This window comes from Ylistrum balloti, unplaced genomic scaffold (genome assembly GCF_031769215.1).
Source record: "Ylistrum balloti isolate Yb309-2 unplaced genomic scaffold, AGI_CSIRO_Ybal_v1 Utg370298, whole genome shotgun sequence".
Lineage (NCBI taxonomy): Eukaryota > Metazoa > Mollusca > Bivalvia > Pectinida > Pectinidae > Ylistrum > Ylistrum balloti.
The window spans coordinates 841,015-858,566 of NW_026782224.1; the positions used below are offsets into that span (position 1 = coordinate 841,015).

The 17,552-nt window shown below is 37.7% G+C and overlaps 1 protein-coding gene across 1 annotated transcript; it reads left to right on the top strand.

The window, feature by feature from the left end:
* Positions 1–681: 681 nt before the first annotated feature.
* On the top strand, positions 682–17,351 carry LOC132553114 (ganglioside GM2 activator-like). The gene is made up of 4 exons (XM_060217325.1): positions 682–855; positions 1,094–1,258; positions 16,469–16,636; positions 17,208–17,351. Exons 1-4 carry the CDS (start codon positions 682–684, stop codon positions 17,349–17,351), a joined length of 651 nt encoding a protein of 216 aa, XP_060073308.1.
* Positions 17,352–17,552: the final 201 nt, after the last annotated feature.

Below are 17,552 nucleotides of genomic sequence, written 5' to 3' on the forward strand. Positions count from 1 at the left end.
TCATACTGATTATTACATGTGATTATCATACTGATTGTTACATGTGATTATCATACTGATTATTACATGTGATTATCATACTGATTATTACATGTGATTATCATACTGATTATTACATGTGATTATCATACTGATTATAACAGGTGATTATCATACTGATTGTTACATGTGATTATCATACTGATTATTACATGTGATTATCATACTGATCATTACATGTGATTATCATACTGATCATTACATGTGATTATCATACTGATTATTACATGTGATTATCATACTGATTGTTACATGTGATTATCATACTGATTATTACATGTGATTATCATACTGATTGTTACATGTGATTATCATACTGATTATTACATGTGATTATCATACTGATTGTTACATGTGATTATCATACTGATTATTACATGTGATTATCATACTGATTATTATAAAATATTGATATCTCTTTACCGATAACATCTTTACGAATATACATGATAGTAGTTATACATGTTAAAACGTAACATTCTTAAGTTGTACATTTCGCTATGTGATGAATAGAGTTATCGGTTGCTGGCAGGTCAAGGATAAGACAAATTGATAGCGATTATCAAATTTTATCAGCTGATTGATATCCAGGTTACATCACAAAACCACACTACACTTCGCTGTAGCTGAAACAAGTCGATCATGACTCTCTTTACTACATATTTGACTTTATTTGCTGTACTAAGCATTGGTACAGCGGGTGTATTGAAATTTGAAGAGAAAGAGTTTAAAGATGAAACTGACCTCGTGATGAACATGCTATGTAAATCGGTGACCCCAGAACGATTCAAACCTGCCAGTTTTTTCAAAAAGTGGGTGAGTACTCTACTCTATTGTCACGGCTTCCATAGGTCTTAGATTAACAGTCACGCAAATTGATCTTAATAGTAATGAGTGAAAGTAATGAGTGTTGAGTAACAAACAAAAAACATCCATTAAGGGCAATACATACTTCACGATAACATACACACACATTTACTTAAATCATTAATCAAAAGATTATAACTAAAACATGAGACGTCAATAACACCGCTAGAGTTTCTTTCTTATACAGGGAAGCAGCAGATCTAAGGTTACTGCCTTTAAATGGTCGGCCTGTGGGGGATCGGGAGCCACTTTCAAGAGTCTGTCTGTCAGTCCTGACCCTATGAAATTTCCTGGAACTTTGACTATAGCCGCATCAGCCGTCATCAACACGAAACTCGACACTCCATTACAAGTAAGTAATGTTATTTACTACAGGTAGATAATAGTCTACAGGTAAGTCATCATCTCAACTACAGGTAAGTCATTAACTCTACTACAGGTAAGTTATCAACTCAAATACAGGTAAGTCATTAACTCAACTACAGATAAGTCATTAACTCAACTACAGATAAGTCATTAACTCAACAACAGGTAAGTCATTAACTCTACTACAGGTAAGTCATTAACTCAACTACAGATAAGTCATTAACTCAACTACAGATAAGTCATTAACTCAACAACAGGTAAGTCATTAACTCAACTACAGATACGTCATTAACTCAACTACAGATAAGTCATTAACTCAACAACAGGTAAGTCATTAACTCTACTACAGGTAAGTCATTAACTCTACTACAGATAAGTCATTAACTCAACTACAGATAAGTCATTAACTCAACTACAGATAAGTCATTAACTCAACAACAGGTAAGTCATTAACTCTACTACAGGTAAGTCATTAACTCTACTACAGATAAGTCATTAACTCAACAACAGGTAAGTCATTAACTCTACTACAGGTAAGTCATTAACTCAGCTACAGATAAGTCATTAACTCAACTACAGATAAGTCATTAACTCAACAACAGGTAAGTCATTAACTCTACTACAGGTAAGTCATTAACTCAAATACAGGTAAGTCATCAACTCAACTACAGATAAGTCATCAACTCTACTACAGGTCAGTTATTAACTCCAGTACAGGTAAGTCATCAACTCTACTACAGGTAAGTCATCAACTCCAGTACAGGTAAGTCATCAACTCTACTACAGGTAAGTCATTAACTCAACTACAGGTAAGTTATCAACTCTACTACAGAAAAGTCATCAACTCCACTTTTGGTACAATACAGTCTGTATTATCTCTGTGTTTCGGTACACTACAGTCTGTATTATCTCTGTATTTCTGTACACTACCGTCAACAGTCTGTATTATCTCTGTGTTTCGGTACACTACAGTCTGTATTATCTCTGTGTTTCGGTACACTACAGACTGTATTATCTCTGTGTTTCGGTACACTACAGTCTACAGTCTGTATTATCTCTGTGTTTCGGTACACTACAGTCTGTATTATCTCTGTGTCTGTACACTACAGTCTGTATTATCTCTGTGTTTCTGTACACTACAGACTGTATTATATCTGTGTTTCGGTACACCACAGTCTACAGTCTACAGTCTGAATTACCTCTGTGTTTCGGTACACTACAGTCTACAGTCTACAGTCTGTATTATCTCTGTGTTTCGGTATACTACAGTCTACAGTCTGTATTATCTCTGTGTTTCGGTACACTAATGTCTACAGTCTGTATTATCTCTGTGTTTCGGTACACTACAGTCTACAGACTGTATTATCTCTGTGTTTCGGTACACTAATGTCTACAGTCTGTATTATCTCTGTGTTTCGGTACACTAGAGTCTACATACTGTATTATCTCTGTGTTTCGGTACACTAGAGTCTACAGACTGTATTATCTCTGTGTTTCGGTACACTACAGTCTACAGATTGTATTATCTCTGTGTTTCGGTACACTAGAGTCTACAGACTGTATTATCTCTGTGTTTAGGTACACTACAGTCTACAGACTCTATTATCTCTGTGTTTCGATACACTACAGTCTACAGACTGTATTATCTCTGTGTTTCGGTACACTACAGTCTACAGTCTGTATTATCTCTGTGTTTCGGTACACTAATGTCTACAGTCTGTATTATCTCTGTGTTTCGGTACACTACAGTCTGTATTATCTCTGTGTTTCTGTACACTACAGTCTACAGACTGTATTATCTCTGTGTTTCGGTACACTACAGCCTACAGTCTGTATTATCTCTGTGTTTCGGTACACTACAGACTGTATTATCTCTGTGTTTCGGTATCTGTATTATCTCTGTGTTTCGGTACACTACAGTCTACAGTCTGTATTATCTCTGTGTTTCGGTACACTACATCTCTGTGTCTACAGTCTGTATTATCTCTGTGTTTCGGTACACTACAGTCTGTATTATCTCTGTGTTTCGGTACACAGTCTCTGTATTATCTCTGTGTTTCGGTACACTAGTCTACAGTCTGTATTATCTCTGTGTTTCGGTACACTACAGTCTACAGTCTGTATTATCTCTGTGTTTCGGTACACTACAGTCTACAGTCTGTATTATCTCTGTGTTTCGGTACACTACATCTCTGTCTACAGTCTGTATTATCTCTGTGTTTCGGTACACTACAGTCTACAGTCTGTATTATCTCTGTGTTTCGGTACACTACAGTCTACAGTCTGTATTATCTCTGTGTTTCGGTACACTACAGTCTACAGTCTGTATTATCTCTGTGTTTCGGTACACTACAGTCTACATTCTGTAGTATCTCTGTGTTTCTGTACACTACTGTCTACAGACTTATTATCTCTGTGTTTCGGTACACTACAGTCTACAGACTGTATTATCTCTACACTGCAGTCTACAGTCTGTATTATCTCTGTGTTTCGGTACACTACAGTCTGTATTATCTCTGTGTTTCGGTACACTACAGTCTACAGTCTGTATTATCTCTGTGTTTCGGTACACTACAGTCTGTATTATCTCTGTGTTTCGGTACACTACAGACTGTATTATCTCTGTGTTTCGGTACACTACAGACTGTATTATCTCTGTGTTTCGGTACACTACAGTCTACAGTCTGTATTATCTCTGTGTTTCGGTACACTAATGTCTACAGTCTGTATTATCTCTGTGTTTCGGTACACTACAGACTGTATTATCTCTCTTTGTTTCGGTACACTACAGACTGTATTATCTCTGTGTTTCGGTACACTAGAGTCTACAGACTGTATTATCTCTGTGTTTCGGTACACTACAGTCTACAGTCTGTATTATCTCTGTGTTTCTGTACACTACAGACTGTATTATCTCTGTGTTTCGGTACACTACAGTCTACAGTCTGTATTATCTCTGTGTATCGGCACACTACAGTCTACAGTCTGTATTATCTCTGTGTCTGTACACTACAGTCTGTATTATCTCTGTGTTTCTGTACACTACAGACTGTATTATATCTGTGTTTCGGTACACCACAGTCTACAGTCTGTATTATCTCTGTGTTTCGGTACACTACTCTGTGTTTCGGTACACTACTGTTACAGTCTGTATTATCTCTGTGTTTCGGTACACTACAGTCTACAGTCTGTATTATCTCTGTGTTTCGGTACACTACAGTCTACAGTCTGTATTATCTCTGTGTTTCGGTACACTACAGTCTACAGTCTGTATTATCTCTGTCTGTATTATCTCTGTGTTTCGGTACACTACAGTCTACAGTCTACAGTCTGTATTATCTCTGTGTTTCGGTAAACTACAGTCTACAGTCTGTATTATCTCTGTGTTTCGGTACACTACAGTCTACATTATTATCTCTGTGTTTCGGTACACTACAGTGTATTATCTCTGTGTTTCGGTACACTACAGACTGTATTATCTCTGTGTTTCTGTATACTACAGTCTACAGTCTGTATTATCTCTGTGTTTCGGTACACTACAGTCAACACTCTGTATTATCTCTGTGTTTCGGTACTCTAGAGTCTACAGACTGTATTATCTCTGTGTTTCGGTACACTAATGTCTACAGTCTGTATTATCTCTGTGTTTCGGTACACTACAGTCTGTATTATCTCTGTGTTTCTGTACACTACAGTCTGTATTATCTCTGTGTTTCGGTACACTACAGTCTACAGTCTGTATTATCTCTGTGTTTCGGTACACTACTGTCTACAGTCTGTATTATCTCTGTGTTTCGGTACACTACAGTCTACAGTCTGTATTATCTCTGTGTTTCGGTACACTACAGTCTACAGTCTGTATAATCTCTGTGTTTCGGTACACTACAGTCTAAAGTCTGTATTATGTCTGTGTTTCGGTACACTACCGTCTACAGTCTGTATAATCTCTGTGTTTCGGTACACTACAAACTGTATTATGTCTATGTTTCTGTACACTACAGACTACAGACTGTATTATCTCTGTGTTTCTGTATACTACAGTCTACAGTCTGTATTATCTCTGTGTTTCGGTACACTACAGTCTACAGTCTGTATTACCTCTGTGTTTAGGTACACTACAGTCTACAGACTGTATTATCTCTGTGTTTCGGTACACTACAGTCTACAGACTTTATTATCTCTGTGTTTCGGTACACTACAGTCTACAGTCTGTATTATCTCTGTGTTTCGGTACACTAGAGTCTACAATCTGTGTTATCTCTGTGTTTCGGTACACTACTGTATTATCTCTGTGTTTCTACTGTATTATCTCTGTGTTTCGGTACACTACAGTCTACAGTCTGTATTATCTCTGTGTTTCGGTACACTACAGTCTACAGTCTGTATTATCTCTGTGTCGGTACACTACACTACAGTCTACAGTCTGTATTATCTCTGTGTTTCGGTACACTACAGTCTACAGACTGTATTATCTCTGTGTTTATTACAGTCTGTATTATCTCTGTGTTTCGGTACACTACAGTCTACAGTCTGTATTATCTCTGTGTTTCGGTACACTACAGCCTACAGTCTGTATTATCTCTGTGTTTCGGTACACTACACTGTCTACTACAGTCTACTGTATTATCTCTGTGTTTCGGTACACGGTACACTATTATCTCTGTGTTTCGGTACACTACAGTCTACAGACTTTATTATCTCTGTGTTTCGGTACACTACAGTCTACAGTCTGTATTATCTCTGTGTTTCGGTACACTAGAGTCTACAATCTGTGTTATCTCTGTGTTTCGGTACACTACAGTCTACAGTCTACAGTCTGAATTACCTCTGTGTTTCGGTACACTACAGTCTACAGTCTACAGTCTGTATTATCTCTGTGTTTCGGTACACTACGGTACACTACAGACTGTATTATCTCTGTGTTTCGGTACTCTAGAGTCTACAGACTGTATTATCTCTGTTTTTCGGTACACTACAGTCTACAGTCTGTATTATCTCTGTGTTTCGGTACACTACAGCCTACAGTCTGTATTATCTCTGTGTTTCGGTACACTACAGACTGTATTATCTCTGTGTTTCGGTACACTACAGTCTACAGTCTGTATTATCTCTGTGTTTCGGTACACTACAGTCTGTATTATCTCTGTGTTTCTGTACACTACAGTCTACAGACTGTATTATCTCTGTGTTTCGGTACACTACAGCCTACAGTCTGTATTATCTCTGTGTATCGGCAAACTACAGTCTACAGTCTGTATTATCTCTGTGTCTGTACACTACAGTCTGTATTATCTCTGTGTTTCGGTACACTACAGTCTACAGTCTGTATTATCTCTGTGTTTCGGTACACTACAGACTGTATTATCTCTGTGTTTCGGTACACTACAGTCTACAGTCTGTATTATCTCTGTGTTTCGGTACACTACAGTCTACAGTCTGTATTACCTCTGTGTTTAGGTACACTACAGTCTACAGACTGTATTATCTCTGTGTTTCGGTACACTACAGTCTGAATTACCTCTGTGCTTCGGTACACTACACACTGTGTTATCTCTGTGTTTCGGTACACTACAGACTGTATCATCTCTGTGTTTCGGTACACTACAGACTGTATTATCTCTGTGTTCCGGTACACTACAGTCTACAGACTGTATTATCTCTGTGTTTCGGTACACTACAGTCTACAGATTGTATGATCTCTGTGTTTCGGTACACTACAGTCTACAGTCTGTATTATCTCTGTGTTTCGGTACACTACAGTCTACAGTCTGTATTATCTCTGTGTTTCGGTACACTACAGTCTACAGTCTGTATTATCTCTGTGTTTCGGTACACTACAGTCTACAGTCTGTATTATCTCTGTGTTTCGGTACACTACAGCCTACAGTCTGTATTATCTCTGTGTTTCGGTACACTACAGCCTACAGTCTGTATTATCTATGTGTTTCGTCTACACTACAGTACAGACTGTATTATCTCTGTGTTTCTGTATACTACAGTCTACAGTCTGTATTATCTCTGTGTTTCGGTACACTACAGTCTACAGTCTGTATTATCTCTGTGTTTCGGTACACTAATGTCTACAGTCTGTATTATCTCTGTGTTTCGGTACACTACAGTCTACATTCTGTAGTATCTCTGTGTTTCTGTACACTACTGTATAAAGACTTATTATCTCTGTGTTTCGGTACACTACAGTCTACACAGTCTACAGTCTGTATTATCTCTGTGTTACACTACAGTCTACAGTCTGTATTACTGTGTTTCGGTACACTAAGTCTACAGTCTGTATTATCTCTGTGTTTCGGTACACTACTGTATTATCTCTGTGTCTACAGTCTGTATTATCTCTGTGTTTCGGTACACTACAGTCTACAGTCTGTATTATCTCTGTGTTTCGGTACACTACAGTCTACAGTCTATCTCTGTGTTTCTACACTACTACAGTATGTACACTACAGTCTACAGTTTATATTATCACTGTGTTTCGTTACACTAATGTCTACAGTCTGTATTATCTCTGTGTTTCGATACACTACAGTCTAGAGACTGTATTATATCTGTGTTTCGGTACACTATAGTCTGAATTACCTCTGTGTTTCAGTACACTACAGTCTACAGTCTGTATTATCACTGTGTTATTATCTCTGTGTTTCGGTACACTAGAGTCTACAATCTGTGTTATCTCTGTGTTTCGGTACCCTACAGTCTACAGTCTACAGTCTGTATAATCTCTGTGTTTCGGTACACTAATGTCTACAGACTGTATTATCTCTGTGTTTCGGTACACTACAGTCTACAGACTGTATTATCTCTGTGTTTCGGTACACTACAGTCTACAGTCTGTATTATCTCTGTGTTTCGGTACACTACAGTCTACAGTCTGTATTATCTCTGTGTTTCGGTACACTATAGTGTACAATCTGTATTATCTCTGTGTGTCGGTACACTAGAGTCTACAGCCTGTATTATCTCTTTTTCTGTACACTACAGTCTACAGTCTGTATTATCTCTGTGTTTCGGTACACTACAGTCTGTATTATCTCTGTGTTTCGGTACACTACAGTCTGAATTACCTCTGTGCTTCGGTACACTACACACTGTGTTATCTCTGTGTTTCGGTACACTACAGACTGTATTATCTCTGTGTTTCGGTACACTACAGACTGTATTATCTCTGTGTTTCGGTACACTACAGTCTACAGTCTGTATTATCTCTGTGTTTCGGTACACTACAGTCTACAGACTGTATTATCTCTGTGTTTCGGTACACTACCGTCTACAGTCTGTATTATCTCTGTGTTTCGGTACACTACAGACTGTATTATCTCTGTGTTTCGGTACACTAGAGTCTACAGACTGTATTATCTCTGTGTCTGTACACTACAGTCTACAGTCTGTATTATCTCTGTGTTTCGGTACACTACAGTCTACAGCCTGTATTATCTCTGTGTTTCGGTACACTAATGTACACTACAGCCTACAGTCTGTATTATCTCTGTGTTTCGGTACACTACAGACTGTATTATCTCTGTGTTTCGGTACACTACAGTCTACACTCTGTATTATCTCTGTGTTTCGGTACACTACAGTCTGAATTACCTCTGTGTTTCGGTACACTACAGTCTAAAGTCTGTATTATGTCTATGTTTCGGTACACTACAGTCTACAGTCTGTATAATCTCTGTGTTTCGGTACACTAATGTCTACAGACTGTATTATCTCTGTGTTTCTGTACACTACAGTCTACAGTCTGTATTATCTCTGTGTTTTGGTACACTACAGTCTGTATTATCTCTGTGTTTCTGTACACTACAGACTGTATCATCTCTGTGTTTCGGTACACTACCGTCTGTATTATCTCTATCTTCCGGTACACTACAGTCTGTATTATCTCTGTGTTTCGGTACACTACAGACTGTATTATCTCTGTGTTTCGGTACTCTAGAGTCTACAGACTGTATTATCTCTGTGTTTCGGTACACTACAGTCTACAGATTGTATGATCTCTGTGTTTCGGTACACTACAGTCTACAGTCTGTATTATCACTGTGTTTCGGTACTCTACAGACTGTATTATCTCTGTGTTTCGGTACACTACAGTCTACAGTCTGTATTATCTCTGTGTTTCGGTACACTACCGTCTACAGCCTGTATTATCTCTGTGTCTGTACACTACAGTCTACAGTCTGTATTATCTCTGTGTTTCGGTACACTACAGTCTGTATTATCTCTGTGTTTCGGTACACTACACTCTATAGTATACAGACTGTATTATCTCTGTGTTTCACTGTGTATTATCTCTGGTCGGCACTACAGTCTACAGACTCTCGGTACAGAGTCTACAGTCTGTATTATCAGTCTACAGTCTGTATTATCTCTGTGTTTCGGTACACTACCGTCTACAGCCTGTATTATCTCTGTGTCTGTACACTACAGTCTACAGTCTGTATTATCTCTGTGTTTCGGTACACTACAGTCTGAATTACCTCTGTGCTTCGGTACACTACACACTGTGTTATCTCTGTGTTTCGGTACACTACAGACTGTATCATCTCTGTGTTTCGGTACACTACAGTCTACAGTCTGTATTATCACTGTGTTTCGGTACATTACAGACTGTATTATCTCTGTGTATCGGTACACTACAGCCTACACTCTGTATTATCTATGTGTTTCGGTACACTACAGTCTACAGACTATATTATATCTGTATTTCGGTACGCTATAGTTCTAATTACCTCTGTGTTTCAGTACACTACAGTCTACAGTCTGTATTATCTCTGTGTTTCGGTACACTACAGTCTACAGTCTGTATTATCTCTGTGTTTCGGTACCCTAGAGTCTACAGACTGTATTATCTCTGTGTTTCGGTACACTACAGTCTACAGTCTGTATTATCTCTGTGTTTCGGTACACTACAGTCTACACTCTGTATTATCTCTGTGTTTCGGTACACTAATGTCTGCAGTCTGTATTATCACTGTGTTTCGGTACACTAATGTCTGCAGTCTTAATTATCTCTGTGTTTCGGTACACTACAGTCTACAGTCTGTATTATAGCTGTGTTTCGGTACACTAATGTCTACAGACTTATTATCTCTGTGTTTCGGTACACTAGAGTCTACAGACTGTATTATCTCTGTGTTTCGGTACACTAATGTCTACAGTCTGTATAATCTCTGTGTTTAGGTACACTCCAGTCTACAGACTCTATTATCTCTGTGTTTCGATACACTACAGTCTACAGACTGTATTATCTCTGTGTTTCGGTACACTACAGTCTACAGTCTGTATTATCTCTGTGTTTCGGTACACTATAGTGAACAATCTGTATTATCTCTGTGTTTCGGTACACTAGAGTCTACAGCCTGTATTATCTCTGTGTTTACAGTCTGTATTATCTCTGTGTAGAGTACACTGGTACATCTCTACAGTCTGTATTATCTCTGTGTTTCGGTACACTATTATCTCTGTGTTTTGGTCTACAGTCTGTATTATCTCTGTGTTTCGGTACACTACAGTTTGTATTATCTCTGTGTTTCGGTACTCTAGAGTCTACAGACTGTATTATCTCTGTGTTTCGGTACACTACAGCCTACATTCTGTAGTATCTCTGTGTTTCGGTACACTAATGTCTACAGTCTGTATTATCTCTGTGTTTCGGTACACTACAGACTGTATTATCTCTGTGTTTCGGTACTCTAGAGTCTACAGACTGTATTATCTCTGTGTTTCGGTACACTACAGCCTACAGTCTGTATTATCTCTGTGTTTTGGTACACTACAGCCTACAGTTTGTATTATCTATGTGTTTCGGTACAGTAATGTCTACAGTCTGTACTATCTCTGTGTTTCGGTACACTACAGCCTACAGTCTGTATTATCTCTGTGTTTCGGTACACTACAGCCTACAGTCTGTATTATCTCTGTGTTTCGGTACACTACAGACTGTATTATCTCTGTGTTTCGGTACACTAGAGTCTACAGACTGTATTATCTCTGTGTTTCGGTACACTAATGTCTACAGTCTGTATTATCTCTGTGTTTCGGTACACTAATGTCTACAGTCTGTATTATCTCTGTGTTTCGGTACACTACAGTCTACACTCTGTAATATCTCCGTGTTTCTGTACACTACTGTCTACAGACTGTATTATCTCTGTGTTTCGGTACACTACAGTCTACAGACTGTATTATCTCTGTGTTTCGGTACACTACAGACTACAGTCTACAGTCTGAATTACCTCTGTGTTTCAGTACACTACAGTCTACAGTCTACAGTCTGTATTATCTGTGTTTGTGTTCTACAGACTGTATTATCTCTGTTTTTCGGTACACTACAGCCTACAGTCTGTATTTTCTCTGTGTTTCGGTACACTACAGCCTACAGTCTGTATTATCTCTGTGTTTCGGTACACTACAGCCTACAGTTTGTATTATCTCTGTGTTTCGGTACAGTACCGTCTACAGCCTGTATTATCTCTGTGTCTGTACACTACCGTCTACAGTCTGTATTATCTCTGTGTATCGGCAAACTACAGTCTACAGTCTATATTATCTCTGTGTCTGTACACTACAGTCTGTATTATCTCTGTGTTTCGGAACACTACAGTCTACAGTCTGTATTACCTCTGTGTTTAGGTACACTACAGTCTACAGACTGTGTGTTTCGGTACACTACAGTGTACACACTGTGTTATCTCTGTGTTTTTCGGTACACTACAGTCTGTATTATCTCTGTGTTCGGTACACTACACTACAGTCTACAGACTGTATTATCACTGTGTTTCGGTACACTACAGACTGTATTATCTCTGTGTTTCGGTACACTACCGTCTACAGTCTGTATTATCTCTGTGTTTCGGTACACTACAGACTGTATTATCTCTGTGTTTCGGTACACTACCGTCTACAGTCTGTATTATCTCTGTGTATCGGCAAACTACAGTCTACAGTCTATATTATCTCTGTGTCTGTACACTACAGTCTGTATTATCTCTGTGTTTCGGAACACTAATGTCTGCAGTCTTAATTATCTCTGTGTTTCGGTACACTACAGTCTACAGTCTGTATTATCTCTGTGTTCGGTACACTACATCTCTGTGTTTCGGTTGTGTCTGTACACTACAGTCTACAGTCTGTATTATCTCTGTGTTTCGGTACACTACAGTCTGAATTACCTCTGTGCTTCGGTACACTACACACTGTGTTATCTCTGTGTTTCGGTGCACTACAGACTGCATTATCTCTGTGTTTAGGTACACTACAGTCTACAGACTGTATTATCTCTGTGTTTCGGTACACTACAGCCTACACTCTGTATTATCTCTGTGTTTCGGTACACTACAGTCTAAAGACTGTATTATATTTGTGTTTCGGTACACTACAGACTGTATTATCTCTGTGTTTCGGTACACTACAGTCTACAGTCTGTATAATCTCTGTGTTTCGGTACACTACAGACTGTATTATCTCTGTGTTTCGGTACACTACAGTCTACAGTCTGTATAATCTCTGTGTTTCTGTACACTACAGTCTACAGTCTGTATTATCTCTGCGTTTCGGTACACTACAGTCTACAGTCGGTATTATCTCTGTGTTTCGGTACACTACAGTCTACAGTCGGTATTATCTCTGTGTTTCGGTACACTACAGTCTACAGTCGGTATTATCTCTGTGTTTCGGTACACTAGAGTCTACAGTCGGTATTATCTCTGTGTTTCGGTACACTACAGACTGTATTATCTTTGTGTTTCGGTACACTACAGTCTACAGTCTGTATTATCTCTGTGTTTCTGTACACTACAGTCTACAGTCTGTATTATCTCTGTGTTTCGGTACACTAATGTCTACAGTCTGTATTATCTCTGTGTTTCGGTACACTAATGTCTACAGTCTGTATTATCTCTGTTTTTCGGTACACTAATGTCTACAGTCTGTATTATCTCCGTGTTTCGGTACACTAATGTCTACAGTCTGTATTATCTCTGTGTTTCGGTACACTACAGTCTACAGTCGGTATTATCTCTGTGTTTCGGTACACTAGAGTCTACATACTGTATTATCTCTGTGTTTCGGTACACTACAGACTGTATTATCTCTGTGTTTCGGTACACTAATGTCTACAGTCTGTATTATCTCTGTGTTTCGGTACACTACAGTCTACAGACTGTATTATCTCTGTGTTTCGGTACACTACAGACTGTATTATCTCTGTGTTTCGGTACACTACAGTCTACAGTCTGTATTATCTCTGTGTTTCGGTACACTACAGTCTACACTCTGTATTATCTCTGTGTTTCTGTACACTACAGTCTACAGTTTGTATTATCTCTGTGTTTCGGTACACTACAGCCTACAGTCTGTATTATCTCTGCGTTTCGGTACACTACAGTCTACAGTCTGTATTATCTCTGTGTTTCGGTACACTAATGTTTACAGTCTGTATAATCTCTGTGTTTCTGTACACTACTGTCTACAGTCTGTATTATCTCTGCGTTTCGGTACACTACAGTCTACAGTCTGTATTATCTCTGTGTTTCGGTACACTACAGTCTACAGTCTGTATAATCTCTGTGTTTCGGTACACTACAGACTGTATTATCTTTGTGTTTCGGTACACTACAGTCTACAGTCTGTATTATCTCTGTGTTTCTGTACACTACAGTCTACAGTCTGTATTATCTCTGTGTTTCGGTACACTAATGTCTACAGTCTGTATTATCTCTGTGTTTCGGTACACTAATGTCTACAGTCTGTATTATCTCTGTGTTTTGGTACACTAATGTCTACACTCTGTATTATCTCCGTGTTTCGGTACACTAATGTCTACAGTCTGTATTATCTCTGTGTTTCGGTACACTACAGTCTACAGTCTGTATTATCTCTGTGTTTCGGTACACTAGAGTCTACATACTGTATTATCTCTGTGTTTCGGTACACTACAGACTGTATTATCTCTGTGTTTCGGTACACTAATGTCTACAGTCTGTATTATCTCTGTGTTTCGGTACACTAATGTCTACAGTCTGTATTATCTCCGTGTTTCGGTACACTACAGCCTACAGTCTGTATTATCTCTGTGTTTCGGTACACTAATGTCTACAGTCTGTATTATCTCTGTGTTTCGGTACACTAATGTCTACACTCTGTATTATCTCTGTGTTTCGGTACACTAATGTCTACAGTCTGTATTATCTCTGTGTTTCGGTACACTAGAGTCTACAGACTGTATTATCTCTGTGTTTCGGTACACTACAGTCTGTATTATCTCTGTGTTTCGGTACACTACAGTCTACAGTCTGTATTATCTCTGTGTTTCCGTACACTACAGTCTACAGTCTGTATTATCTCTGTGTTTCGGTACACTAGGTCCATGATCATGTGTTCTCACGATTTAGGCTACAAATTTCAATCTCATTGTTGAGATATACCTGCCGCATTTACAATTTTTTTCTTCTCCTAAATTTAATAGGGACTAAAACAATTAATTTTCCAGAATCACTTTCGTTTTTTACTAGATATGATATCAAATAACATTTATTCCATTGTTAAATAAATGTTTTGATTGAAAAGATTTACACGTGAATTCCTATAATCACTGCTATATCCATTAAAGTACGAAAGTGTATTTCCACGCGTAACAACTAGAGTAAAACATCATGCCTGATTCATGACAAAATCAACGTCAGGTAAACACAGATTGAACAGTTTCGATAGTCTGAAAACAATAGGTGGCCAATGTCCTAAAATGTAAGCTGTATTTTGGGTCAGGACTGAAAGACGAAGTCGCTTTGCCCAAATACAATTAATAGTGTATGGTAGTGACAATGTGTATATGTACTATCTATATTGCATATTCTAAATTAAAGTTGCTTTCTATACGCTTTCTACTCATATCATATTCCATTCATTTCGATTCAATTAGTACAAGTATCTTCAGAATATGTTAGCTTCACATCTTTCACCCTTACATCCAGTCTTCCATAAGACTTCAATAAAATTACATTCTCCTTCTGCAGTCGAAGGTATTAATGGAGAGTTGTCCATAGCACAACAATCTAATTTGAGCCTACCATATTCGAAATAAATTTTCCTTTCTACTGTTGTGTAAACTGCATTTTTAACATGTATATCAAATTACACGTGTCAGTGAAATATCTGTAAAAGCAATGCAGTTTAAACATCAGTAAACAACAATTTGTGACATTTTTATATCCAAGCAATTTTAACAAAACATTTATTGATAGTTATACGCACGGGGGAATAGTTCGACAACTGATGCAACGAATCTATTTCGGCGGTAAATTTTGTTAGAATTATTATTGTTAGAAGCATTTTGTTGGCATGACCAAAGACAGAATGCACACTGAAAATGTAAATACAGTAGAAGTTTACAAGCAAAATACGTTTGGGTCTATAGGAAGCAAGGCATGCGCGAAGTTGGTTTTAGATAAATAACTTAATGAAAAGAAAATGGACGTATCAAACGAAATGATTTAGCAGACGATGTTTAAATGTATTATCTAGCCAAAGTTTAGGTTTACTATCAGTGAAGTATCATACATTTAAAATGTGTATCTGTATAAGGTTAAGGGTCCTTATCATATCACTTGTTGCTTTGTAAGTACACATGTATGTGACCGATTTATTCAATAAGGCTGTTGTTGTTTAACGAGTTTAGATCCGAATCGTCGGTACAAACGCTGCAGTACAACGTGTGAATAATTACGTACATTATGTTCAAACTTTACAATATTTACATATTTGATTAACTAATCATTTCTTTTCTTAATTCGAATATTAAGTTCATAGTACTGTACCATAGGTGATATATTGTTCTGGTCTGTATCCATGTTAGCAGACAAACCATAAGATTTACTTTCTTTCCTGTGTAAGACTAACGATTGTACGGTGAGTACATTTTTTCCCTGTTTCAGGCATATCTACATCCTCGTTTATTTTCACCTTCAGATATATTGATGACGTCTTGTCTTTAAATATCAATAACTTTATTGATTACGTCCATCTTATATATCCACCGCATGGGTGCTACATATTTTCCTATTTTCAGAATAACCTGACTATTGTACTGTGTTTACTACAGAAGTCCACCCTGTTTTCCTATTTTCAGACTAACCTGACTATTGTACAGTTTTATCTACATAAGTCAATCCTGTTTTCCTATTTTCAGACTAACCTGACTATTGAGAAGAGAGTAGGATCAACCTACATCAAGATCCCTTGTATTGACAATTTCGGCTCATGTGTGTATGATGATCTCTGTGATATCCTGTATGGGGCGACTTGTCCTGATGTCTTGACAAAAAATGGCATCAACTGCACTTGCCCATTTCCTGTCGTAAGTTGTTTTCTCATTTCGCTCTTTTAATTTCACATCTGTTATTGGCTGTCATGAATAATACACATTAACTAATAGTGTCATCAACAACATAAATTTAAATAAATCTTTTTATTATATCTCTTAAACTTTTCAGAATAATTGTAAACAGCATTAAAAAACCTATCGGCACTAGAAGTTTTATTAGGGTCAACACGTGGCCTGTCATTAAAGGATTGGCGACAAACAACAACTTGTAGAAAGAAACATGTTTTACAAGGATATTTTTAGAGTTATCACGATATGAATGAGTGGTTAGGTAGAGACATATTTTGACCCCAAGATACTTTCACAGTCTACAGATATTTTGTGAAATGTTATGACCAGAACGTTTGCATATTTTATTTTCTTTCTTTTTAATGCTAAATAGGTATCACATGGAAAACAGGAGTTACAAAAAAACCGATGTGTAATTTATAGTAAACATCGTCATATGTAGCCTAATTGTTTGATATAGTAACTATGCAACCCCGCTGGATATTCAGTCTTTATCACATGAACTAAATGCATATATGGGTTATTTTTCTATCAGAAATCCTACAATCTGCCTCCATCTCAGTTCGATGCTGAGTCATTTTACTTCCCGTCCGGTGATTACCACGCCCGAGGAGAGTTACGGATCAACGGTACGTTCATTGGCTGTCTCGATGTGCGTCTTTCAATTGCCAAAAATTGACAAAAAACATGTCCAGATATAAGGAATTACCTAACAGTGAAAAATAATCAAAACTGTAAATAAAATATTAGAATGCGGAAAGAATGATGTTCTTTTATGTGTTAGAAATGTGTGACACAGTGAACAAATATTTAGTTTAAACAATATTTTATTCAATAATCAGCAATTTGACAGATAATTTTATGGGATGGTAAAACAAGC

Bases quoted from the DNA above. Each gene is read 5' to 3' on its own strand.
- LOC132553114 (XM_060217325.1), top strand. From the start codon at position 682: ATGACTCTCTTTACTACATATTTGACTTTATTTGCTGTACTAAGCATT. The intron at 856-1,093 runs GTGAGTACTCTA...TTTCTTATACAG, and splicing joins CCAGTTTTTTCAAAAAGTGG to GGAAGCAGCAGATCTAAGGT. The intron at 16,637-17,207 runs GTAAGTTGTTTT...TTTTTCTATCAG, and splicing joins GCACTTGCCCATTTCCTGTC to AAATCCTACAATCTGCCTCC.